General features: G+C 40.0%; 1 protein-coding gene across 1 annotated transcript; it reads left to right on the top strand.

Moving 5' to 3' along the window:
* Positions 1-25,749, top strand: LOC111235035 (collagen alpha-1(XXI) chain-like). Its single transcript, XM_022763332.1, has 29 exons — positions 1-147; positions 5,625-5,752; positions 5,955-6,515; positions 6,714-6,879; positions 6,979-7,207; positions 7,984-8,154; positions 9,575-9,652; positions 10,891-10,974; positions 12,146-12,208; positions 12,637-12,690; positions 12,779-12,832; positions 12,943-12,996; positions 17,019-17,072; positions 17,177-17,230; positions 17,308-17,361; positions 17,730-17,783; positions 19,413-19,457; positions 19,557-19,610; positions 19,700-19,753; positions 20,944-20,997; positions 21,209-21,280; positions 21,698-21,733; positions 22,458-22,502; positions 23,540-23,572; positions 23,662-23,808; positions 23,948-24,002; positions 24,098-24,289; positions 24,370-24,447; positions 24,615-25,749. Exons 2-29 carry the CDS (start codon positions 5,656-5,658, stop codon positions 24,800-24,802), a joined length of 2,880 nt encoding a protein of 959 aa, XP_022619053.1. The 5' UTR covers positions 1-147; positions 5,625-5,655; the 3' UTR covers positions 24,803-25,749.
* The last annotated feature ends 1,525 nt before the right edge of the window (positions 25,750-27,274 follow it).

The following is a 27,274-nucleotide window of genomic DNA, read 5'->3' as shown; positions in this document are numbered from 1 at the left end:
GAAAGGGCAGGCTTTCATTCAGCAGAGAAACATGTGCACTTCTCCCCATATTCAGTTTCTGTAAACCTGGGGCTGTGAACAGTATTGATCACTGGCTCTCAATGAGAGGATTAACAGGAATTCACACAAGGGCTTGGACGCTTACCGGTAACTTTTTGCTTACTTTGGGTGATTTTTGCGAGGCAACATGCTGTATTTCTGAAATTTAGAGATGCTGTTTTGCATTTTGCAGGTTTTGTTCATGCATATAGATGCAACAATCATATTTCTTCAACTAGCAGACAGCTAACTCATGTGTAACATTCCAGGAGGCTGTTTTTGATTGTTAAAGTCAACCTGTTGGGGCTGATTTTCGTGGATTTAATTTATTTTTCAGTGTGCCTTGTGTTTTGCTGTGCAGATTAGTAGCAGTTTAGCACTGTGTCAACATTTTCTTCAGTGTCCTACCCTGTGTGCTGCAGCAGTTGCATATTGAAGACATTAAGCTCAGTTATCAGTCCCTTGTTTGTGCTACTGTCATGCAAAGAATGAATGGAATCATCTCAAGAATTTTCCTGGCCATTTCACATGTCGTAAATGGATATTTCTTACATATTTCCTGCACGTTGGATAGCGCACCACAACTTTGCATGCATTGTGCTCATGCAGTTTTTGAAGATGTGAAAATTGCATGCATATGAAGAACAATAATCTTTGTGACTAGAGAAGAAAATATGAGGCATCTGAAAGTGGACATGTTGGCTAAAAAGCAATAATACCCCTGTGATTTAACATTTTACAAGACATTATTTAACTGTGTGGATTAGTTGAACAGATTGCTATGGAAGGGCTTGGCTTTCCCTTGTTGCTTGAAGAATTTGGCAGCAATAAATCCCCCCCTATCTTGGCAACTGCTGTTCACGCTGAACAGCAGTTGTTGTTTCTGGAATGGAACAACTTCCTTTTGCCAAATTCACAACAGATAACTATAGCTTTAGCAGTTCATGTGGAGTTAATGCCTGCTGTTGCATTACATAAACTACAGGTACAAAACAAATAGAAAAGTCTGTTGCATTTTTTTTCCTTCTGGGCTCAATAATTCAAGCACAAAATCTGTGGTCTGACACCGTGATTAAAATCTGTTTGATGACTCAGTGTCGCCCACCCTGAACAAGTGAAATCTTATCTGGTGAAATGTGAGATTTCATTTGTTCAGCAGCTTCTTCAACAGCACATCCAGCTGGAACTAAACTATCACGAAACTCAAAGACTCAAACGTTTAATCTTATTAACTCTGCAGAGTATTGCGACAAACAACAGGCTCAACCCCAGAATTACTGTCATGTTGTAGATATTTCCACAATAAGTTTGCACAGTTAAATATTCTACATACCAACCAAGTGTGCAAGTGTCTGTGCTGGTGCAATAAAATCACAGATCACTGGGGTCTGGTACTAACCTACAACACGAGTGCACCTGTTAATTCTACTACATTATGCATGCATTCCAACTCTGAGCATTATATCACGGCACGTGTAATGTTGCGAGTTTATTCCTGGATGGAGGCTGCTTCCCTTCATCACGACTACATGTGTTTGGTCACTATCCACAGCCGGAATTTCACTGTCTGATGGTGTAAATGAATTCCATGTGGCCCGAGCAGAGGTGTAGAAATACTCAGTTTGGGGAAAGTCAGTTGAGGGGAAAGTCATTCTGGCTGGACGCTGCCAATGAGGGGGTTTTCCAGCAACCTCCTCCAGCTCTCTAGTGGGGAAAAATTCTGGAGGAAAACGGCTTCCAGCTTAACGCCTCCTTCGACTGTGTTACTTCAACGCCGAGTTTACACGGTGGAAAAATGCAGTCATGTTAAAGAGTGTGACCCCCTCTTTGGCTGCATAGAAATAAAAGCATTCGGGAGGCCAAAGGTTACATCCTGGCCAGTGTTTTTTTGACCTTCACATGCTGCAATCAGAAACAGCTATGAATAAGGTGTATGGTCAGTTCCTTCCTATCAAATTCCTTCCACAAGTCTTGTTTCGTATACTGTATGCAGCATATCTGGTCTTCATTTGCAACTGCTTCCTTTTAGGATGTCAGCAGTTTCTTTCTTACATGTGCTGGAAAATACTGTAAAAGATAATTGAAGAGAGCAGCAACAGAAACAACATGCGATCAGATGTCTGCTGACGTGCAACTCTCTAGCTGCAAATGCAAATAAGACTCAATCTTTTCATTGCCTTCCCTGGTTCTTGATGTCCCTCTTCATCTCTGACTCCATGAGCATGACCGCAACCATCATTATACTCCACCGTAATGCTACATGTTGTTTTGCAGAACAAGGAATGATGTTAGTGTTCAGCTGTTACTGAGATAAACTTGCGAAATGCAGTAATTAGCATGTTTTGTAACATGCTATTGTTTTGTACATGACATTAATTGATGTTAAAGGACAAACTCTGCATTTTGTCACATGCATTGATGCGTTCAAATCCGAGTGGGATTTGTTTGCCATTTCTGAGTTAGTGGATATTTTAAAATTTCAAAAACAGACTGGAAAAGAACAGATTTGGTAAATGACCCTCCTGCGTTTGTGTGAACAAGACTTGATAGCGGCTCTGTGGGGCTGCTTTGAGTGAAATGCTAACATGCTGACAATGCTCATTATGAGCTGGTATAATTTTTTTTTTTTCTTTTACCACGATTGCCCCCATAGCTTGGCTTATTAGCATGCTAACATTTGTGTTTAAATCATTCAGTCCTTGGACAAATTTAAATTTTGACCTCATGATGGCGCTAGATGAAAAGTCAGAGTACCACCAAAGTCCACCAAGGCACAACATGGATATCTTCACCAACTTCCGCAGCAAAATATTATAAAACAGTGTTGAGATATATATCAGAGTTGGATAAACAAGGCCTGTGGTGTTGTCAGTGGAGCGAGGAGGTGGCATTTTGTCTCATAGCGACAGCCAATGGTAGTTTCCTTTAACTGCAATCAAGGTGTTTCAGCAGCTACATTTTGAAAAAGCAAATGATTTCTTTTTTTTTTTTTTTACTGATCGAGTGCCAGATCAGGAAAGTACCCACATGCCTTATTTTTAAGTGCCTTGACAAATTACCTGTGTGTCATTTGGGCGTGAGAACTTCAGGATAGATCAGATGTTCTGATATGATATTGCCATATTAGCTCCTGTGTTTGGAAATCTTTGTATTGAATCTCTTCAGTGTAGGTGAGGCATTTCAACAGTCAACCATACAGCACAGATGTTGTTACGCAGGTGTAGAGTGGGGAGCCTCAGGGCTGAGTACAGCGAAATCATTACAGATTGAGTCAATTAGTCAGGTAAAAAAAACAAAAAAAACATAATGGTTCTAGGGTAAAACATGAGCACAAGCATTGCTGTTTCAGCAGAACTGTCTCTGTTGATGAATTGGGTGAAAAATGGCAGCAAACCAAAAGGGATTAATCACATGTACAAACTGTTTAGCAGCTAACATCTTCCCTAAATATCAGTTTCCAATATGTTCAGACAAGCTAGTGTTTTGAAACATTTTGCTAGGGTGTAAAATAATCTTACTCCAAGAATGACACACCTGGTGACATAACAACTGGAAGTACTTCAGCAGCATGTGTCAGTAAACTGGTTAAAATTACTTCATGTGCTGATGAGAAGGAAGGTATTACAATTGGTTTTATCCATGTGGGAGGAAAAGTGTAGGAGTGAAGCTTTTCTGGGCAGGCGTATTGCTTCTGGGCCAAGGGTGGGCAGGGAGTGACAAATGGCAGCAGATTTGAGGAAACAGCTGATAATCCCACAGGAAACAGTGAGCACTGTTTTAAGGGTAGTTGTGGTCAGAGGTTCAGTGACTTGTTTATTTAGTAAAGCTGACAGTGCCATGTGAGGATGTGGTAGATGAGGCTTGAAAGGAAAATGCTTAGGTGTACTGAGGCGGCGGAGGCTGTGTAGCCAGATTGGAAAGATAGAGTGTGCAGCATGGAGGACGGATGCATGAGTTTTGAGTATAATTTAGTGGTTAGAAAGTGAATTAGGGATTTGTGTATGGCAGTGTCTGTGGAAGCAGTTGGAGGTAGGAAGTGAATATAGGGAAAAGCAAACATGGGCTAATGGGATTTGCACTTGAGAGCCGCAGTGACATGTAACCATATTCAGGTTAGGTGGCCACTGAGTAGTACTGTCTCTTTAATGGTCCTCAAATTGAATGGTGCCCTGTATGGTTTCCTCTTGTGGTTTAGTACAATAAGGAAAACAGTATGAATCATGTATTGGTGTATCATGTGATTACACATTAAGGGTGCCTGATGCCTACTTTGGAAAAGTGTCAAAACCAGAGGTCCCCACAAATAAATAGCATTTAACTTAGAATTCAAAGTTGTTTTTATACATAAAGTTAATCAAAGAACTATGTGTAATGTCACGTAATGTCAATGATGATCCAACCCTGGAGGTTGCCTCAGCTCTACAGAGCTTTTTACCGTCTTTCACCTCATAGTTTTGGCTGCAGATAGACAAAGTTAGTGATTACCTGTTGAACATGGTGTGACCTAAGAGCCAAATATTCGTCTCAGGCATGGGTACAGAGCAAAAACAGATCTAAAAAGATAGTGAATATTGGAATAACATTTGTTAAGCGGACAGTAATAGGACTCCAAATGACTAGCTACATGTACTCATTACTGTAAGCTAGTATATTGTACTCCTAATCAGAACACAAGCACTCATTTGGATAACAGTTTAGTCGGCTGGATGTTTAAATAAGCAACTGTTTGCTAACACATTTGCCGTATTAACTTTGCGAGGCGATAATGTGTCAGTGTCGTTGCACTGCCCCCAAGTGGCCAAAAAAACAAACAAAACAAATAATACAGTTTTAAGAAAGTATATGTATATTTTATACCTGTAAGTACTTAAACAATTTTGTTCTTTCTTAGATTTATTGTTTTGTATCTTTCTCCATTATTTTGACATTTAGCCGCCATTTCCCAGGACACCAGGACATGAACTGCTGAGTCAGAAAACCTAAGCCAAAAGTAATTAGTAACACTAAAAATTCATATAGAACATGTACGAGAATGAGTCATAACAATGCTTACTGTGTGGATGTGTGCACGGATTCCTGCTGTCATGCTTGAGTCATGCATATTCTTACAAAGCTTAGTGAAATCACCTTCATCTAACACTCAGTTGGACTTGACCATTGGTGCATCATCCAGAGAGACAACATGAGCTCAATGCACAAAAGCTGCTAATTTGCATGTGTATACAACGCTTGAATCATTTATTGTTTGATTTAATTCATATAATGCAGAGCCTGGCAACATAGCTAATATCTTTGTCATGTAACTCAAGGTATCACAAAACCTTTTTTTTTTTTTTGAATCACTTATGTGTGAAATTGCAGGTAGTGGGGTAGTTTTGTGTGATAGGGTTTTGAGCTTTAAGTCTATGGTGAGGTTAGGAGCCAAAACAAATGGCAATCAAACATCTCAGTAATGGAAAAACACTAGTCTGGGACATTAACTTCTGTCAATGCAAAAATAACTCCGGGACCATGTGTCACAATGCTTGCATTGTCCTTTTTCTTTTTCCCTGCAATACAAAGCATGTTTTTCCCTTTCCCCTTAGGTGCACAATTGGAACTTGGTACTGCTGCATAATGGGTTACAAAGCGACATCCATGCATTGTGTCTTAAGATGCCTGTGCTTCATGCTTCTCCATTTGTTTAGTGCAGCTCAAGATGAAGACATAAGAAGTAAGAGTGCTTCTGTCTTCATTTTCTCACACTTTGTTATGCTTGTTGTCCATACATTAAAAACTGTCAAATGCATACAAATGGCAAAGGTGATTTCATGTACCGTAAATGCATTTTATTTTAATGTATTCCGTCAAACTAGATGTGATTTACTGAAACCATTATTAGACACTGCTAATTGTTTATTTCCTGTCTGCTTCAGGTTGTAGGACCGCACCTTGTGATTTGGTCTTTATTCTAGATGGCTCATGGAGTGTTGAAGACGTCAATTTTGAATTAGTGAAGCGATGGCTTGTCAACATAACGACAAGCTTCAACATTGGACAGAAGTTTACCCAGGTTGGAGTCGTCCAGTACAGCGATGACCCTGTTTTAGAAATACCTCTGGGGAAGTACTCCTCTAACAAAGACCTCATCAAAGCGATGGAGTCCATTGAGTACATGGGGGGAAACACAAGGACAGGCACAGCCATTAAGTTTGCTACAGACAAACTGTTTGGCCTCTCTGAGCGTGGCCCACAAGGCATTTCCAGAATTGCTGTTGTCCTCACAGATGGGAAGTCTCAAGATGAGGTTTTGAAAGCAGCAGAGGCAGCAAGGAAAAAAGGAGTAATTCTGTTTGCAATTGGTGTTGGGTCAGAGACAGAAGAGGCCGAGTTGAGGGACATTGCGAACAGGCCATTTTCAACTTACGTCTTCTCTGTCGAGGACTACAAAGCTATTTCCAAGATCATACAGGTCATACGACAGAAACTGTGCGAAGGTAAGTAACTGATGGTCAGTGTCTGCAGCTGAAAGTGTTTTTCAGCTCGGGTATCAAATATCACTTTCATGACAGTATCAGTGGCATCTATTCAGCTCAGACGACTCCATTTGTCATTCTGCCTCCTATCCTTCTTTCCATTATGTGTGTTATTCCTTTTGTCACTATGTTTGTCTGTTTCCCTGTTTTCTCTTGCAGAGACTGTTTGCCCGGCAAGAATTTCTGTCGATTCCCGTGATGAGAAGGGTTTTGATATTCTGTTACATTTAAACTTGGCCAAAAAAGCAAGGAAGACACAAGGGGCATATTACGGCTCGAGGGCCTACGAAGTGACGTCTCGTGATGACTTGAGTGCAACTACACGGTAACCATCTTGCTTTTATATTTCCTTCATCATCATCGTCAGTGTATGGAAAGTTGACTTCCATTTTTAAATTTAATTTTTTTTTATTTGTTCATTCAGCACCCTGTTCCCCGATGGCCTGCCTCCATCGTACGTTTTCGTGGCCACATTGAGGTATAAAGGCTCTGTAGCGATTGAAGAGTGGGACCTGTGGAGAGTACAGACGCGTGATGGGAAACCGCAGATGGCGGTGACTCTAAATGGGATGGACAACACCGTCATGTTCACCACAACCAGTGAAGCGCCGAGTGGAACGCAAACGGTTACATTCTCACAGCAGACAGCCAGGGTAACACGGCCCCGTGCACTTTCACTTTTAAAATACTTTTAAAGGAGAAGTTTATTTTGCACACGAAGATAGTTTACGCATTGCAGGTGTGACTACACAGACTGTGTGCGAAAACATATGTATAATGTGGCTCTGTCAACAACAAAAATCACCCTGATGATGTCATCAGGATTTTCTCTGCTTGGGCTCGGGAAAGTCTGTGTTACAAAATTGCGAGTCAAATCAAAAGACACTACCAAGATGCATTATGGGAAATGTAGGATCCAAGATTTCTGGAGCTTAACTCCTACTAGAAATTAAAAGTTATAGATATCTTCGCCTTCTACTGCTTGGATTTTGACAATCCTTATTTGAACGTGTCTCTTGTGAGTCAATATTTAATTGCTGGAATACATCTTTAACAGTCTGATCGATTCTCAGCATGAATGCTCGTAACTTATCCAAGTGAAAACACACTCATACTATATGACACAGGTAATTAATGTGAAGTACATTTCTGCAGTCAAGCTCACCCTCATTGGGGTAAAACAGCCTGTTCTGTTAATTATTTTATACAACCCTGGCAGAAACAGTTTAAAATCAGCGCACCTCCAAGGTTTAGGCATTTTCTATCAGCCACACATAACGCTTGTTATGTAACCAGTACACCCTAATCGTACACACCCTTTTCCTTTCAATGTTTTCTGTTTTATTGTTTATTTTTTTCGGAACATTTCCAGGGTGTACCATTGTAATAATGACTACCATTTCCTATTGTTTCCCAATGACTACATAAGCTGTTTGACGAGAAATGGCACCAGCTGCGGCTGCTGGTCACGGAGGAGGATGTTACTCTTTATGTCGATGACCTGGAAATAGAAACCCTATCCTTGGACCCCCCTGTTGGCATTTTCATCAATGGAAAAACCCAAATTGGAAAATATGTGAAAAAGGAAACAACAGTGCCAGTAAGTTTATCAGCATAATCATAAACTGCATGTTGTTTGGTCCCCAGAGAAGTAACCCAGCAGTGCGTCAACTTGACTATAGAAGGAGGTTTAATGAGTAGCTGATATATGATTTAAAAAGCATCACACAGCATTGCACGGTTTATTGCTGCCTCCTCAGAGACATGCTAAACTCCGTGGATAATAAATCCTTGGCAAAAAAAGAGCCCTTTTTTTCCACAAGGGCTTATTAATCTTTGTTTTATTTGTCTCATTTGGCATAATTTGCGCCAAAAATGCTGTATTTGTAATAAATCATTATTGTGCTGTGGTGCAATTTGCTCTGCAGAAGGCTGTATAGTGTGAACTTCAAACATTGAAATAAATACATCCCTGCAAACATAATATAACAGTTATGTGATGGTACAGTTATGTTAAAGTTCTGCACAATACATCCTTTTAACTCTAATTGTCAGCATGATATATTATGAAACAATGAAACAATAGCACAAATTGACCCTTTAAAACACCTCAGACACATGTGCAAGCAATTAGGGAGCTTTGGCATCGTTGCATTTGTGGCATTGATGACGGTGAATGAAATACATGTAAAAATAAATTAAAATCAAAGAATGAAAGCCTTGGTTCATCTAGTGGCGGAGAGGGTCTGTGCAGAAAATCCTTTGTTTGAAAAGAAGGAAATAAAGAATATAATTCATTCATGACTGTTACATCTCCTGTGTCAGCCAGTATGTTGACACACCATTATGGCTGTGAGTATCAACATGAACACAGTTTGGCAGTGAATGTTATTGTGTGTACTGACCTGCAAAGTGAATGTACTTATGTAAGACAAACACATTTGTAACTGGAAACAGATTTTTTTGTAACTGGACCCTTAAAAGTACACTGTGATTAGACCACAAGGCAATATTAAACAACACTACATTAGTGTGAACCATCAGACCAAACCAGACATTGTTATCATGTTTAAAACAAGACACAAACTATATCCTTTTAGAATGACAATCATGCAGTCGCACTAATGTTTTCATGCGGCTGGAAATAATAAAAATCATATGTGATAGTCATCTCTTCTGCTCACGTGGTAACCGAAGTGAAATGCTCGATGTTCTGACACCATTTTACCACCAACATCAAAAAATACCAAGTATTGGATGATTGCGCAGAACACGTCCAACCACTGAGGGAGGTCTGGCAACATGTAGCTGCTCAATGCCCAGTGAGGGCACTTACAATAGCAATTTCAATTCATTAGTGGCGAAACACTGATAAAACTCAACTAAATGTTGCAAAATTACCCCATATTACAATTTGTTTGTTTTGTTAGCTTGTTTCGAGTCTCCACTGGGGGTTGTGTGTTTCACGAGATGTTCTTGTTCTTCTTCTTGTTCTTCTTCTTTTTTTAAATTTTCTTTAGTTTGAAATTCAGAAACTCCGTATCTACTGTGACCCCGAGCAGAATAACCGAGAGACTGCGTGTGAAATACCTGGAGTTGTAAGTACAAATGTCTGCTAGGCTCTTTTTTTTTTTCAGCCAAAAAGAAAAAAAGATNGCAAAATTACCCCATATTACAATTTGTTTGTTTTGTTAGCTTGTTTCGAGTCTCCACTGGGGGTTGTGTGTTTCACGAGATGTTCTTGTTCTTCTTCTTGTTCTTCTTCTTTTTTTAAATTTTCTTTAGTTTGAAATTCAGAAACTCCGTATCTACTGTGACCCCGAGCAGAATAACCGAGAGACTGCGTGTGAAATACCTGGAGTTGTAAGTACAAATGTCTGCTAGGCTCTTTTTTTTTTCAGTCCAAAAGCAACAAAGATGACTTATTCTCACCTACTTCACACCTTATCCAGCTACATCTGTTTCTGCTCTGAAACACGCTGCACTGGTGCAGCCAGTCCTTTCATCATCAGTTCCCTCCACACCTCATACTGCAGGGCATGAAATGAAGCTTTCTTGCTTTATATTTCACTAGTACAGTGTGCTGTATCATTGTGTGATGAAGGTGTAAACTCAGCATATTCGTTTTTAAGCCACATCTGTTTATGCATAAAATAATTTGTTGAGGAGGGAGGACCGCATTGGCTAAGCTTCAAACACACTTCACTCAGTGTTTTTTTCTCTGTCTGCTGGCAATAAATGTGTTTGTGAAGCAGTGGCCCATTGTTGTGTTGGCCTGGAAATTGCTCTAACCACAAATCCGGTGCCAAATTACTGTTTTTAATGTGAAGCTGTTGGATAAAAATATCAAAAGAGACAAGATGAGAAGCCTAAAATGACAAAAGCTCGCCAAGCACCGCTGCTTCTCTCCTCTCTTTGTGTGCTTTTCAATGGTTTATTTGTAATGGAATCTCCAAGTTCAGTTATCAATTTCCGTTTGAATGGAGGCTCCAACTTCTGGCAAAGACTCACAACATTTGAAAAAGATTCATTGCTCATATTCAAATACAAGTGAGTGAAGCAGGTTATATATATGAGTATAAAAATGTCCTGTTTTTCTCATTACAACTCCTAAAAATGTGTGATTTGCTGTTTACTTCTGTTTTTCTATCATTTTAAGTTGGATATCTCTGAGTTTTGAAATACTGGTTTGATAAAATAAGACATTTTGAGGCATGAAATCAGGTTTTAGAAAATTGTAATGGGCTTTTTTAATCGATTAATCAAGAAAATAATTAATCAGTAATGAAAATAATGAAAATTGTACACAATGCCCAGTTATGCTTGTTCATTACAGTGCTCCAACAGTCCTGATTACACTGAACCCACCCAAGAACCATGTGTTTGTCCTCCTGGACCCCCTGGACTTCCAGGAATGAAGGTCGGCTGATCTCTTTCCTCTCCTTATTTGTCTTGTGTCATGTTGTTCTTTCATATATCGAATAAGAAAATATTGCCACACTGAAACCCACATCACACAACACATGGATATTAGACAGTAGATCTTGTTCCTGCTTCAGCACACCCCAGTGTTCAGACAACTGGTTAAATATTTACTTTAGACAGTGGTGGTCTGTCGAGATTGAACAAGAGAAAAATTGCTTAATCTTTAACAGTGTCGGTTCGTGTGTAAACTCGGGAATGACAAAGAGACCAAATGGCTTCTGTTTTGGGAGACAGAGCACACACTCTCTCTTTCTTACAGCTTAGCTATGAGGAAAACTGTGCTGAATTCCCCAGCGATGTCTAAATCCTGCTCCCTGTGTCAGATAATTATGTGATGAGCACATGAGGTTGCACTTTACCGATAGGTCAAATCCAACTGTCATTACAGCCTGTAAACGCAGACTTCCTTCATGCCAGAAACAGCGCTGTGTGGGAGGTTTCAGAACTTTCATCTCTTAAATAAACAATTACCTGATGAAAATGTACAGTTTTACCAATTGTGCATGCACCAAATAGCCTCTTTTCTCCACTTAGGCAAATTGAGGCTTTCCATTGCGAGTGACTCACAATTAGTCTTGTAAGATCTTGTTGTACTGTACTGCTCACTGGAAACAAACCAGACCACTGCTCAAGATAAACACCGGCTAGAATGGAAAATTACCAAACTAAGGAATAAACCCTGCATCTCCGTCTTTATTGATCACAGGGCATCAACCAAATAATAGCAGCCCCGGTCATAAAAGCCTTTACACAAGGACCTCAGAGAGATATAACCTTAGCAACAAAACTCTTTGTTAATAAGTAAATAAAACCTACGTGGTTTCAGGCGTGTTTGTGTTTATAAGGTCAATGCTATGCTTTTACTACATTTACTAATAGATCCAAAATGCTGGGGCCATTGCTGGCTCGCAGATGTTCCTTATAACCCCACAGAGTGCCCGAGAGCATCTTACATGAGATGGTTTATAGATAAAATAAATCAACACTCTACGCTTGAGAAAACACGCTGTTACCAGAGATGCATTAAATTGATTAATTCATGCTGCTTTGAGTGAAAAGTTGTTTTAGTTACATGTGATTAAGTTACCTCATTGCTCTTTCTATAGGGAGAACAAGGAAACACGGGCAACCCCGGTCAGCCTGGACCTACTGGTGCTGATGGTAAGCCTGTGAGTACTACATAGTTCAATATACAAACATACAGTACATAACTGCCAACAGCACTGTCGCAGCAGCATCCACAGCGACCCATTTGAGTTAATGTAGCCATTAGGTCATGACAATTTCTGCTTGTTAATTCTATGTGGTCAGGACTGCATCAGAATGCTCAAACACAGCGGTGAATATGCCTATTTGCTTATTTTTCCAACGGGTAAATAAAAAAAACATGTCTGATTATAGCAATAGTGGCAGCACAGTGGTGATTTTGTGTGATGAAAACCAACCAAAAGTGAACCACATGTTCTATAGCTTGATCAAAAACGAAGAGAAAGAATCTGCCCCGAAGCCCAGACTCACTCAGAGAACATGCACACAGCTGGATTCAAATGTTTAACCAAGTGTTTGTTTCTCCCATCCTGTTTTGGTCCAATTTAAGGGTATCCCTGGCATTAGAGGGAGTCCAGGGTTGCCGGGTCCACCAGGAGTAGAGGTGAAGAAAATGTCACTTATTCAGTATTATTAAATTCAGCATCCAGAATAGAAAATTTAAAGCTGGTTTCTTTTGTTTCCTCTGCCAGGGGCTGCGTGGGCCAGACGGGTACAAAGGGGAGCAAGGGAGGCCCGGTGTTTCGGTAGGAACGTGAAAAACACATTCGTGGCACAATGTGTTTCATCGTCATTCTGTAGTTCTAATTTGTGACAACTTAAAACCAATTTTGTGATACAATACCTGTACTTTCAGGGGGAGAGGGGAATGCCTGGATTACCAGGACCGCATGGACAACCAGGAGAGAAGGTGGTGATATTCATTACTCAAATGTGCCTCTTCACCATTGTTACGATGATCCTGCTTTAGATGCTTTTTTTTTTCCAGAATATCCTCTAGGGGATGTTGTTTAAGTCAGGCAATAGATTGTATTGACTGATCAAAGCTGAAAGAATGCGGCCGTTAAAAAGTACAAAACACACACTGAATTGTCAGGGTATATCTTCTTTTTTATGAGATCAAATGTAGGATTAACAGGAAATCCCTGCTAGACACATCAACTTGAACCATTTGAACATTGTTGCATCAATCAGAAAGAAACCATATGTTATGAGTATAAAGCCAGATCCGTTGGGAGAGTCAAAAATACAACCTCTATACTGTGGGACGAGAGCGCTGTGCAGAGAGAGCATGAGGGCCGTCAGAGACTTCTTAAACGTGTTCATATTTCCTGACTTTTGTTCTGCCCTTTTCCTCAGTAAGCTCAAACACTCTGACTTTCTTTGCTACTTTTATAGGGAACCACAGGTGTCTCTCTTTTCCCTTGTTGCCTTGTGTTTTTCCCCTCACTTGCATCTAGTCTTTGCTCCTTCGCCTCCCAATTGCAGTACGATCTGAAGCGGAGATGCCAGGAAGAGATGAATCAATGTTAGTGTCATGTGAATCGATAATGTAAATCAAGGCAACATAAGATCCTGGAGAGTCTAACAAAACAGATCCCACAGAGAGGACTGTATGTCCTGAACTGCAGGCCAATCAGTTAGAAATAAAACACTGTAATCCAGTGAGACCGACCTGGCTGCAGTGCACATCACCTGCTCCAATATTCCCTTATATTGTTTGGGAGAAGATATACTGTATGCATCAACAGATCCAAGTAAAATGTATTTTAGTCTTCTTTTACCAGATGAAAACCTGAGAGCTCAGGTCTAGATGACAGCCAAACAAAGCCAAAGTATCAAGATGGTAAGAAATCAATGCACTGAATCTGAAGTAGCCCACAGTAAGTGGTGCCTCAGCTGCATAACTGTCCAGTCACACAGCGGTGGAAACACACAAGCAGTTGGTGCTGTGTGTTACCAGCAGCTGTCATGATATGTATACTAACACGAGCCACAGGGACGAACTGCCTGTGAGCTGAAATGCATCAGAACCAATCCAAACAAAAGAGGATTGAGTCTCTCTAGAACTTTTCTGTTGCTCTGATCGCACTGACGTTCATCTGAGCAACATTACACACAATAATGCCTCATTATTTCAAGGTACAGTGAAGTAATGCATCCTCCCCAGATTGCATCACCCCTGTCATATCATCCTACCTTGTAATCAGTGCGACCACAGGACGACCCCCTGCCAGTTGGCTGCAGTGCAGAGCAATTCAAGCAGTTAATGTCATTTTGAAAATAGTCTCAGCTGGCTGCAGACACGTGTCCGCACCTGGAGCGAATCCTTCTGTACCATCTGTCCCATTATTAGAGTTTCACTCTCAGGTCCAGGATGTATCAATTTAGGTTTTTATTAGTGTTTGGACTGTCCTCATAACTGTCTTTGATTCAGTCATATTCTTTGGGTTTTGGCTATACAAAAACACAAAGAGAGAGAGACCACAATGGGGGACTGCATTTCTAAAGATCAGGTGGATTTACTGTATTTTTTTTCCCCATTTCCACTTACAATTAACACATAAAAGGACCATGGATTTTACTGGTCTATCAAAGAGCTCTTTTAAAATCCCATAATTAGACATCTAATTAGTGTAATGGTCTGAGGCATGAATGATGAGATGAGCGTCTAGATGGGGCAATGAAAGTGATTTTCCATCACTTACATGGCAAAAAAGGACGGCTGCCAAAATCGGCTACAGGGCAAGTTTGGAAAAGCCCTGGTTGAATTTGCTTCAGTGAATAGGTAAAATATTCACAGTACTGTAGATAAAAAGGTAGCTATTTTCTGACACCACTAGTCAAATGTAGTCAATTTGAATTCAAAGTAAAAAAAAATCACTGTAATCTCATTGAATCCACGTAAACAAGCAAGAAAAAAAGCCTCAAAAATAACTTAAAACTAAACACACGTGTCACTGACATTAAACCAACACATCTGATCCAAAAACAACTTGACTAAGAGCAGGAAACGCATCAATAAAACGGCGCTTTATGTGTCTGACAATATATGGAATATATATGAAACAGTACAGAAACTTCTGCTTTAAGTTTTTCTTCGCCAAGGAGTCTAGGAAACTGAATTTGTCTGGGTCAAAAGGTTTTTGCACTCCCGGAAAGATAAAGAGCCTCAATGCAACAAAAAAACAATCTCAGAAGACCAAGATGTATTTGATGAGCAGGAAGCCACTTCTTTTAAAGTTAGAGGGAATCCTCATCTAGTTGAGTGTAAGATTTTCTTTGGATACAAACTTACAAACTACAACATCCCAAATTGGTCCCATATTGTAAAGACCACCAAAGGGTGTAGCCTCATTTTCCTGGCACAGGCTCTAGAGAATGGAAACATGAGATCTTTACTAAATTAAGTCAGAAGTACATAATTCAAGATCACAAGAGGAAGAAGGACTGTTAAGGCACTTCGCCAAAAGAACTAGCTATGTTTGTGTATTCACAGTCTGTGATACTTGCTCATGACCACAGTCATTCATCACCTTTGAAGGAACATCTTACAGCTAATTATGTGGGCATCCAGTCCGTGCAATTGATCTTTGTAGTTTACTACCTCTGCCAAGGAGGTTACGTTTTCACCCGTGTCTGTTTATTTGTCAGCAAGATGACGCAGAAATCACTGAACCGATTGCAACTGAACTTGGTGGAGGGATGGGGCGTGGGCCAGGGAAGAACCCATAAAACTTTGGGGAAGATCCGCATCATTTACTACGAATTTGAATTTTTCTCTCTGAAGTCTGGTGTATGTTGTCATATGTTGATATTGACTATGGCAGACGTCTGCTCACACTCAGTGCCCTTCTAGTTAACACTGTAGATACATTGTCGGTATTCATTTTGACAGAAATCAATGTTTCCAATTGGAAACCTCAGAGCTCAGCTTGGGGAGGGAACATGCCTGAGAAAGGTTCTTATCCCATCTTTCCTGCACACCTGGGATGTAAGAACACACCAGTCACTGCGTACACTACTTATGCTAGCACCCTATCCACGTTTTATGATCCATGTTGTTACACAAACTGGAGTACCTTAGCATTTGCAGCACAGTCCAGCAAAACAGTGAAACTCACTGCAGCGTGAAGACAAATGAAGCACAAAGCCCTACCATTTGCCTTCCATGTTTGTGTCTTTACTGCCCCGGCTGCAGCGCTGCCACTCAGTCGCACCCTGAGCCTCTGAGTCCCCTCACCACGGTTAGTTTGTTTTGGCAATCAGATCTGCCGTGACGGCCACAGATGGACTGATTTTTTAATATGTTTTGATACCGATGACTACAATGTCTTTTTATATACAGACTATTTTTGCAAATGAGGCCACAATAAAAATGATGTGAGATTCTGCAGCCAGCAATAAACACGTCATTTGGTTGTATGCTGAACAATGATTTATCCCCCCGTCAGCTGATTAGCATACATTTGAATGCTGGAATGTAAAATTGGAAAAAAACAAATGATTTAATGTCCAACCTTGTTCCAAAACTCAGGATTTTTTTTTATTCGGAAGATACTGAAAATACAGTGATGCATCATTCCCTTAAGTTTTGGCAATGTCCAACAAACACTTAACATTTAGTTCTAGGTCAACCAGTGCAGTTTTTTAAATGCCAGAATGACGCAGTGAAACACGTCACTCGCTTAAGCTTCAGTCCAAAAAGTTGTTTAATTCATTGTCTCTCCCAGAAAAACCGCTACTGACTAATGTCAAACACTGACTGCATATGTGTGACCATGTGGGCTTTACAACGGGTCTATGATGTGCTGTCGTCCCACACTGTGCAACTTGAACCTCCTGACCTGACCTGGAATTTTTTCGCTTACTACATCTATTAGAAACATGAGTGGCACGTCATCATCATTTGAATCTTGTTGCTTTTCTCAGGGCTCTACAGGATCCCCAGGAACTACAGGGTTACCAGGGAAAACTGGCCAAGTGGTAAGGGTGCAGACAATCCTAAAGGCTAAAACAACAGTCACTGTCTCTGAACAATAACACAAGAAAAAAGAACAACTTTAACATGGATGGCATGATGTTTTCAGGGGGAAAAAGGAAGTTTGGGACCTCCTGGGCCTCCTGGTTATCAAGGAAAATCTGTATGTATAAAATAATTCATAATCACATCCAGAGCTTTTGTGCTGATTCTGTGTAACATCCTTTTCTCTGATTTCAGGGCCCACCTGGCAGAGATGGAAAGGATGGATTTCCGGGGGGACCTGGTCAAAAGGTCTGGTGTTTTGACAGCAATGTGTAGTTACATCACAAAGCTCATTCAGGGATTAGGAAAATAATAGAAGCACGGGATTGGCTGAATGTGCACAGTCTTAAAAGACTTAACTGTTCCCAAAAATTGTGCTGTTGATGTTTGGCAACCATGGAAATTGAGTCATTCAGTGCTGGTGTCCCCTTTGTCTTTTTTTACAAGCTCTATTTGACAATTTTAGCAAACATCAAGGGTGTTCATCGATGTCTTTTTTAATAAATCCAACATGACATGTAAAATGATGTTAATGTGTCAAATCAAGGGCTCACAACTAGAAATCTGAATGAAAATTGAATGTATTAATAATATATTTGTTTCTCTACCATATTAAGGGAGAAGCGGGGGCCAGCGGCATTCCTGGCACCGATGGAAGGGAAGGCCATCCTGTGAGTCGTAAACACAGATATTACTCAGTGTACTTGTTCAGTGTTTTCTAGGTTGCTAGTGCCCTTAGTGTTGTCTTACATTTTACCACTTGGACTCCTAGCAATTAAGGATTTGATGCAAAATGTGATGCAAATTGTGCATGAATACAATTTGAAATAGACTGTCATATTGCGTTAAGGTTTATACTTTTCACTGAGGCGTTTTAAAACAAGAAAAGTGGAACTTTATGTGTGTGGTCCTTTATATCATGGTTCACAGAATTTGTCATAGACAAATGCAATAAATTGTAGCTGACATGTAATAATCTAACAAAATTGTGAAATAGATGCATAATGTTTTTTACCATAGCAAGACTGTGTGTTAACATATTGTCAGCAGTACAGAGAGCACCCCTCACAGGCAGTAAATTAGGGGTATTTCCCCTGTAGTTCATCCCAGGATAACCCTGTTATGTAACAAGCAGGCTCGGCCTATAATCTAAGGCAGTGAAAGTAACTCATCGAGGGAATGCTGTGGCGCTCTGGCAAATCTGTTTTAGGAAGAAAGTGTTTCAACTGGGCAGCCACCCCACTGATCATGATTATAAGTGTCGTCCAAAAGTTTGAGATGGGTCTACAAAAGATGAGTCAGTTGCTCCACAAGGCTGTAGGCCATTTTTCCCCACCAGAACAATAGAGTTAGCGATGTATCCAGGGAGACAGGATTAGTACTGTACTTCCTCAAGTTAAAACAAGATGAAGTTAGCACTCGAGTGTGGGCCCCAATACGGGGGATTTCTTCACCTATAGGTTGAGTGTGAGCGTCTGGGTGGCTCTATCTATATTTCTGTCTCTCTGCCTGCCTGTCTAATCCATTCACTATGCACATGTGTTTCTCAAACTTTTGTGTGAGGCAACCACTAAGCATCTGCAAGCGTTTATCTCAGAAGAAAATAACTAAAACAAAAAACTAAAGAGGCTTTCCAAGGCACTTTTGCTGCGTATGTTGAACCGAATAAACTTTCAATGTATTAAATTTATTTATAAATTAGTATCTGCTGTTTTACTTTTTCCCCAAGTGCAATTTAAACAGCAAACTATGTTTTGTCTTATTGCATCTATCAGCAAACAAAACACGTGCACAGCCCACTTGCAACACATATGGTTCATCCAAGGATCCTACAGTTTACACGTCGATTAAACTTTAGACAGTGCTCCACTCGTGCAGAGAGCGCTGCAGTTTAGTCTGGGAAATGAATTGAAATATTCTTTTTTTTATTGGAGTGATTATATTTACAAAATATAACTGGGGAGTGTACGATTTTGGCAGACATTTCCTGGTGCAACGGGACCAGCTCAAATGGTTGCTTTTATTGAGCAACTGGCTACAGTCGTTATTGACACAATGAAGTAATTATTTCAGAACTGTGAAAGGAAGTAAACTGGAACGTGTGTTTAGTACCAGTTTAGAAACATTACTCAAGAAAAATTAGGAACATTACTAAGAACTGAATAGACAAAAAGTGACATTACAAACAATTCCATGTAATGTTGCCGTTTTTTTTTTTTTTTTTTTTTTTTTTTTTTTTTCTTTGGTATTCTTAAATATACTGATGTGCATTAGATTATAATGTGTTTCCATGCTGTCAGGGTTTACCTGGATTACCGGGAACTGCGGGCCTGGATGGACAAAAGGTAAACAAGTTGCCAAACAGATGTGCAAAAGACACTGATCAGTGATTTATTTTACTCGTTGTTTGTGGTAACATTCAGCTGACATGATTCTCATTTAAGGGGGAAGTTGGTGCGCCTGGACCAAGGGGCTTCACAGGATCGACTGGATCGCCTGTAAGTTAACAGCTGACTGTTTATGCACAAGTTCAGTGCACATCGATGTGTTAATATTGAATGTGAGGAGTTTCTTCACTCTCCTGCAGGGTGAGATGGGTTTACCTGGTGCACCTGGTTCAAAAGGACAAATTGGACCCAAGGTAATAATTTTTGCCTGTTAGAAAATTCCCTTTGAGCCTCTTCAGACTGCTGTATTGTTAGTGATGCAAAGCTACAATGAAGAGAGCAAAAATAATGACAGACTTTCATCTTACCAGCAGACATCAAAAAGATTTAATACAGTCTTTAAAAAGGATAAACTGTTCACTAAATACAATGTGAATTTATCCCTACATCCCCGGGGCTGTGAGCGCACTGGCTCAAACTGTGACCTAGAAAATTCNCCTCTTCAGACTGCTGTATTGTTAGTGATGCAAAGCTACAATGAAGAGAGCAAAAATAATGACAGACTTTCATCTTACCAGCAGACATCAAAAAGATTTAATACAGTCTTTAAAAAGGATAAACTGTTCACTAAATACAATGTGAATTTATCCCTACATCCCCGGGGCTGTGAGCGCACTGGCTCAAACTGTGACCTAGAAAATTCAACACTGCAGATCAACAAACTGCAGGCCAAGCCATGTTATGATTTAAGTTGACTCTAAGCAGAGTGTAGTACAGTCAACCTGCCAAGCCTTATGTCGTCCAGCCTATACGCTGCAGTGCATAATGTCATTAGTTTGGGTAAGATTAAATCTTTGCAGCCTTCTTGAAATACATAGAAAGCTGCTTGGGTCAGCAGCATTACATGTTTTGTTTGGTCACTGTTTTTCTAAAATACACTTTAGAACAAGTAACGACCTCTTGGCCACACCGGCAGTGCTAAATTAAGCGATGATCCGATCGTACTGCTTTCGTCAGTGGAATTTTAGTGGAAATGTAAGCAGTCTGGGCTTGTCTGGTCTGGACGTTCTGTCTCCTAATCACTTTTCATTAGCTGATCTGCCTTTAACAAGCCAATGTGTATTGGTAAATGGCACACAAGTGAAAACCTAGTTTATGGACAGGCAGGCAAAACTTTGATTTTATGGCTGAGCTTCAGACTGCAATTACTGAGGCCTGTTCAACTGGAAAAGAAAGCATTCGACTAGACACAATTAAACATCAAACTGCCATATCCCAAAACCTCATGAAGGTATGCTTAAGTTACTGCACCCATCAAGGAAAATGAATTATGATAAGAAAGTGAAAATACCAACTGCACTGCGGTCAGTGATTTGATGTCGTTTGGATGTTATTTCACTGTATGTTTTCTGTAACATGAGACATGTTTTATTTCTCAATCAAGGGGAATAAGGGTGAAAGTGGAAGTCCAGGTACACGAGGAACACCAGGGCCTGCGGTATGTTTCCGTTTAAAGAATCTAATATGAACCAGGTGGATTTATCTCTGACTTCAAATACTGTGTTGAATCAATAAAAGTGTGAGTGAATAAACATGTATTTATCTACAATGTAACAAAAAATATTTTTGGTTTTTATGTCATGTAACAGTATAAACATAAAGATTGTTCTTGTTTTTAATGATTGGTGTTTACATTAATGCTTTTAAAGGGGAGTGCAGGGGAACCAGGGAGCGCAGGTCAGCCGGGGCACCCGGGCATGCCAGGCATGAAGGGCACCAAGGTATTTATACTGTGATATTTTATACTGTGATATGTGATTTATAATACTAATTGTTTGCCTGTCAGGGTTAACCCAGTCTGGTCAAACAGGAAACTTGCAGTATTTCCACTGATATTTAATCATAAATGTTCGTTTGCCTGAAATGCCAGTTGTCAGCTCTCAAATCAGCAACCAGCTAACATCACAATATTTTTTTAGGCAATAACTCTTGTAGTTTTTCTAAGCAATTTCATAGCCACATGTTATTTTCGCACATTAACAAAGTATGTTTAAATAAGCCAGAAGTCTTTACTGTGATATAAAGTAGAAGGATGTATTCTGGCACTATAGTTTTCTATAAATCATGTGGAACTTGTGGCGGTTTTCCTGCTGCAAAACATCTATAAAAGTATAAGCCATGTCTTTATTTCTTACCAGGGACAAAGGGGAAATCCAGGTGAAAGCGGAGAGATGGTAAGTTATTACCCTGCCATCAACCCTTAATTGGTCACACAAGCAGATGGTGGAATGATCCTATTGACCTCTGTGCCGCTAATCTAAAATAATAACTAATATTTAGAGGTTGAGAGAACACATCCTCAGCTTTAAATAAATATGAGTGTCACTTGGATTAAAATAGACTTGGTTCCTAAAGAAATCGTCACCACTGGAGCTTCAAATCGAATCATTTTTTTGTGAGCTTGTAGTCAATGCCGTCTGTAATGGTGAACCCCTATTAGTGGAGGAATATATTGTCTTTAATTCATTTAGTATAGAAATCATTTTATTCCAGTGGAAATAAAGCCTGAATTATCATGTACTGGGTTCGGAAAACTGTCATGTGTCAGCTATATTTTGTCTTTTTGGAAGTACAGCTGGTTATTTGCTGTGACTTCCATCATGGTTTTTCTCCATTACACCACACTGGATCAATTTCATGTCATGAAAAGAAAATCAACTCTGGAATGCAACAAGGAAGTGCAATCATATTTATGTAATCAAATCTAATGGGTGTTAATGTGCTACATTTAAACCACATTAACACCCATAAATACTTCTATAAAAATACATCTACAGTCATGAACGGATATTTGAATCTTCAGTACAGCACTATATGCTGCACAAGCAGTATAGACTGATGTGTGAAACACTGATTTCATGTGCTTTTGTGACTGTACTCGAATTATTTTCTCACCAGGGATTGAGAGGAGAAAAAGGAGAGCCTGGTCGGCCAGGGAATCATGTGAGTTTGTTTTGATGTTGTATGATGACGTCGTATGACGCACGCACAAAACCAATTTGGATGCAAAAAGAAAAAATGACTAACATATTTATTTTTGTTCAAATATTTTTGCTTTATTTATAATGATGTGCAAGTTTCTAGTTTATGAAAATTGGTGTGTCATGGTCCAAAGTACTGAGTGCATTAATGAGATTCAACTGAACTTGGGCAATGTATTCATTATACAATATATTCATTGCCTTCACCAGGGATGTTATCTGTCTATTTGTCTGATGAATAGCAGAATACCTAAAAACTGGTCAACAGATTTAAATGGAATTTATTGGAAAAGTAAGTCATGGGCCAAGGAAGAAATAATTTCTAAAGGTCTTGAGAGACGATAGTGCCACCATGTGGCAATTTATAAAGCACTTTAAAAAAAAAATTTTCACTTGAAACTCCCAAGCTATGAAATTTTGCAAAATTCTTGTTTTCCTGGATCCCTCAGTCCAGTACATATCTGCTTTACCCATAAAAGCCACACACTCTTTCTGTGACCTATATTATTATTTTCCATTCTAAATGCAAACATTTTTTGATAAGTTCTATGAATTTTGTGCAGTCTTCACTAAAATTAGTGTTAGATCATTTGTGTTTGATGCTCCATCCATTCCTACAATGTGCTGCCAAGTTCTTAGAGGCCTATCTGTCATAAATTCCCATCATTCTTGAACACGGTGTGTAACGCGGTCCCGTTTCAAAGTGATCCTGCAGAGATCTGATGCTGTTTAGTCCATAGGTGGTGCTACAGCAGCATGATGACTTTAGCTGGTCATAACTCAGCAGTCATAATTCTGACTTATTACACATTTTACAATATTTGTGCCTAATATTTCCATTATTTCAACATTATCCTACAGTCACCATGAATACCTGTCATTGTGCATTCAGATAAAGATATAAATGCAGATTTTTCATTTAAAATAACATATTTTAGGATTGTTTCTCTGTGCTTTCTGTTGTGGTTTTTAATGACTTCTTGTGACTTTGATTGACAGGGTTCCACTGGTTCAACAGGACTAAAAGGAGAGGTATGTTAAGCTGAATACATTAATTACTGCACATCCATTTAACCTGAATTATCATACTATTGCTAACACTGGGCTTGTATTTTTGCCAGAAAGGGACAGCAGGGGATCCGGGGCAAAGAGGTCAAGAGGGTCAAGCGGGACGGCCTGGACAGCCTGGTCAGTCAGGCCCACCTGGCCCCCGAGGGCTGCAGGGGGACTCTGGTCTACCTGGTCCACCTGGACCTGAAGGAAGATCTGTACGTGTGATACACATTGTGTTAACAGTGTTACTGTCGATAATATTTTGTTTTTATCATGATGTCACGTCTGAGATTGACTGAAATAATTGCATAGACATTGACTGGAGAACCATGTGATCTGATCCTTTATTTACAGGCAAGTGAAATGTCAGACAATCACATTCGGCAAATTTGCAGAGACATTCTTCAGAGTGAGTATCATCACAGACTGACTGATATGTTGAATGATATGTTTCTCTGTGTTTTCACAACATATCTGAAATCTTGTCATTGTCAATCATCCTAGCTGAGCTGCCTTTATTGTTGCTGAGCAACCAGCAGAGTAGCTGCACCAGGTGCCACAGCCGGACTGGATCTCCCGGCCCTCCGGGTCCAGCTGGGTCCCAGGGACTAAGGGGTCTTCCTGGACTTAGTGGCTCCAGGGGACAGCCAGGCCACCCTGGTCGACCAGGGCACCCTGGTGTGAACGGGCTCAAAGGTAAAGCCAGCGTCAAGTCAACAGTGTGTTATTAAAAGTATTTTGTTGGATTGCTCTAACAAGGACATTTGTGTTTGCAGGAGAACCAGGTTTCCAGGGTGAGAAGGGGAGTCCTGGTCGAACCATGACTGGAGACCAAGGGCCACCTGGGCCTCCAGGTAAATAAAGTGGCTAATTATTAATTATTATGATATTATACTAATTTATCATTCAGTTTATTTAGTGAAAACCATGTGGAAGCTAGTTTGATGAGGTTCTGATATTTAATGTCACCTTTTATGTACCATTCCTTTGAACTGATGGCTTAGTACTTTTATCTCCTCAGGTCCAATGGGTCCCCAGGGGTACAGTAAACCAGGTCCTCCAGGTAAGCCTGGCCAGCCTGGTGTAAACGGAGCAGAGGGTAAAAGTGGTAATCCTGGCATCCCTGGCCAGCCTGGGGTGTGTGATCCATCCATGTGCTATGGTAGCATGATGAGGAGGGATCCTTACAGCAAAGGGCCAAACTATTGATGTAATGCAGCGCCACTGCAGGCACCAGTCTAGAGCTGATGTGGAACAAACAGCCATTCTCAGGAAGATCTCATCTTTACAGTTGTCTCTGTCGTGGAAACAAAACGGACCTCTTCTAACACCTTGTATGTGATCTCAGACAGTCAACAGAACTAGATCCTTTCACATTTTCTCCATTGGTATTCTGTATTATTATTCAGATGTCTTTGAACATGCTTTGAGGTTTTAATGGCGTTAAGAGAATTAGAAATTGGCTCCGTTTAATACCTCTAGTCCGATCACCTTGAGCTCATGTACTACATCTATGTCTGGGTCTCCCTCTGGACAGTACAGCTGGTACATTTTCCCGTATTGCCGTTTGGTGTTGCTTTGTTGCATGTTGCTGTCTAAATTTTCACAGCACATTGAGTGGGTGCTAAATCTAACATAAAAAAAAACACAACTTCTATAATCCATACATTCCATCTTCAGTGATTTCACCATAAATTATGTCAGGAATTGGCATGTTTCAGCACAAAACTGTGAGTTTGATTTCCTGTAGCTGATTATGAGCTGCTGTAAGCCTGTGTTCCTAAAACATCCAGTTTGACTGTTAAGCACTTAACTCTTTATGAAAACCTTTTACAACAGTGTATCATCCAAGATAAATTAATACCCCCCACTCCCCATTACATACAATACCAGTTCATTCACGTGTCATTTTATTCCAATTTAGAAGAAAAATGTTTAAAGTTTCGCCATCTAAGAACATGCTGACATTTTAGTTTGAAATTTTGTCATCTATGTTCCAGACGCTTACCTTTCATTACTGTAGCAGGTATTTTATTGTTATTTATGAAAGAGTCATAGCTGTGTATTTCAGCAGTGACATGTCTTAAGCATCATTTGTAATTTTATTTTGTGTTTAGGTGACTTTTGTATGAAACTTTCAATCTTTTTTTCTTTCTTTTTTTGGGTTTTTTTTTTTTTTTTTACTAGAATTAAAACATCTTAATGATTTGTGAACTCAGTTTGTCCTCTGCTTTGGGTTTTAAGTTTCAAGTTTATTTCAGGACATCATCACATCATCAATATCATCTCTCTCTCTCTCTCTCCTGGAAATTTTGGGGTGTGGTGTGTGGTGTGAGATGTTTTCCATTTTGACTGCAGCATCAAAAAAGGATGAAGTGTGATGGCTGTGGAACAAAAAGAAAAGAGAGAGAGGGAGAGAGATCATCACCTGGGTCTTCAACTAAGGACACCGCATTAGGAAACTTGGATACAAGTGCAGAAAGTTTCTGTGGGCGGCGTGTGTGTGTGTGTGTGTGTGAGAGAGAGAGAGAGAGAGAGCAAGAGAGAGAGAGAGACTTCGGTAATGGGTTTGTACACTAGATGGCGCTATGTGGTAATACTCAGGATGTCTAGGAGTTACTTTACCTAAGTACGAGCTTCATTTTTTTTTTTTTTTTTTTCACTTTGGACAGCAGCCACCCATCACATGGAAACCTCTGATTATTTATGTTTTTAATTATCCCAGTACACTTCAACACACTGTTTACTTCATGCTCCTCTGAGAATGGAGCTTTCTGCATAAAGGCTATTTGCCTTGAATGAACTTTTATATACTCAAAGTAAGTTTTTGCTCTGTGGGGAGTTTATGTAGCCTAATTATAAATATGGAAATCATTGGAGGATGTAGAGACATGCAACGGGAATGTGGTTCCTCATACTGATTTTACATTATCCTTATCAATCTTTGTGGTGTTTTTATCTCCACCCTTCTCCGTTGGGATTGTACTGTACAGCACATTGCAAGCAGGCCCACATGTTTGTTATTGTATTTAATAAAATATATTTTACAGCACCCCAGTGGATCGTGTTCGAGCCTTGTGCAGCATTACAAACACAGGATCCTTGTTGTTGTCGCTGAACGCAGCTGAGCCCTCTCCAATAAGCACGCGGACTTCAATAAGTTGAGGTGATTAAAAGGCTCTGTCATTAGTCTTTCACTCGTTAAGACGGGGCTCTCGGATTTCAAGTGTCTCCTTTTACACTCCAAAGCCGCCACATTCATCATGGGACACGGGCTGAAATTTTATTGCGGCCGCTAGAGGTGGATGCAATAACAAAAGTTGAGTGTGGGATGGACTCAGAGGGCAACTAGTCCCCAGTAGGCTCCACTCTCTCAGGGTTCAAAAAAAAAGAAAAAAAAAAAAAGAAAGAAAAAAAAAAGAAAAATGCGAGCCGGGGCATAAGTCGAGAGCTGGTCTCTGTCTCTCATTTTTGACACAGTTCAACACATTTCATCCACTTGGAAACTCCGGGTTATCCCTCGACGATTATGGGCGTACCTACGTGTTTTTTCATCACAGAGGAGTAAGGTGAGGGAAGGGGTCATAACTCCATAAATACTTGGTGTGGCACAGACTCTGGATGGACCCTGGAGGAGTAAATACCGCTGGAGGAGCCTCGCGCACAGGAGAGTAGCGGCGA

The sequence above is a fragment of the Seriola dumerili genome, unplaced genomic scaffold, assembly GCF_002260705.1.
Source record: "Seriola dumerili isolate Sdu_G_001 unplaced genomic scaffold, Sdu_1.0 BDQW01000024.1, whole genome shotgun sequence".
NCBI classification, from domain to species: domain Eukaryota; kingdom Metazoa; phylum Chordata; class Actinopteri; order Carangiformes; family Carangidae; genus Seriola; species Seriola dumerili.
The sequence above is the reverse complement of the archived record's forward strand: the minus strand, read 5'-3'. Positions and strand labels throughout refer to the sequence as shown.

Bases quoted from the DNA above. Each gene is read 5' to 3' on its own strand.
- LOC111235035 (XM_022763332.1), top strand. From the start codon at position 5,656: ATGGGTTACAAAGCGACATCCATGCATTGTGTCTTAAGATGCCTGTGC. The intron at 6,516-6,713 runs GTAAGTAACTGA...TTTCTCTTGCAG, and splicing joins ACGACAGAAACTGTGCGAAG to AGACTGTTTGCCCGGCAAGA. The intron at 17,362-17,729 runs GTCTGGTGTTTT...TACCATATTAAG, and splicing joins CGGGGGGACCTGGTCAAAAG to GGAGAAGCGGGGGCCAGCGG.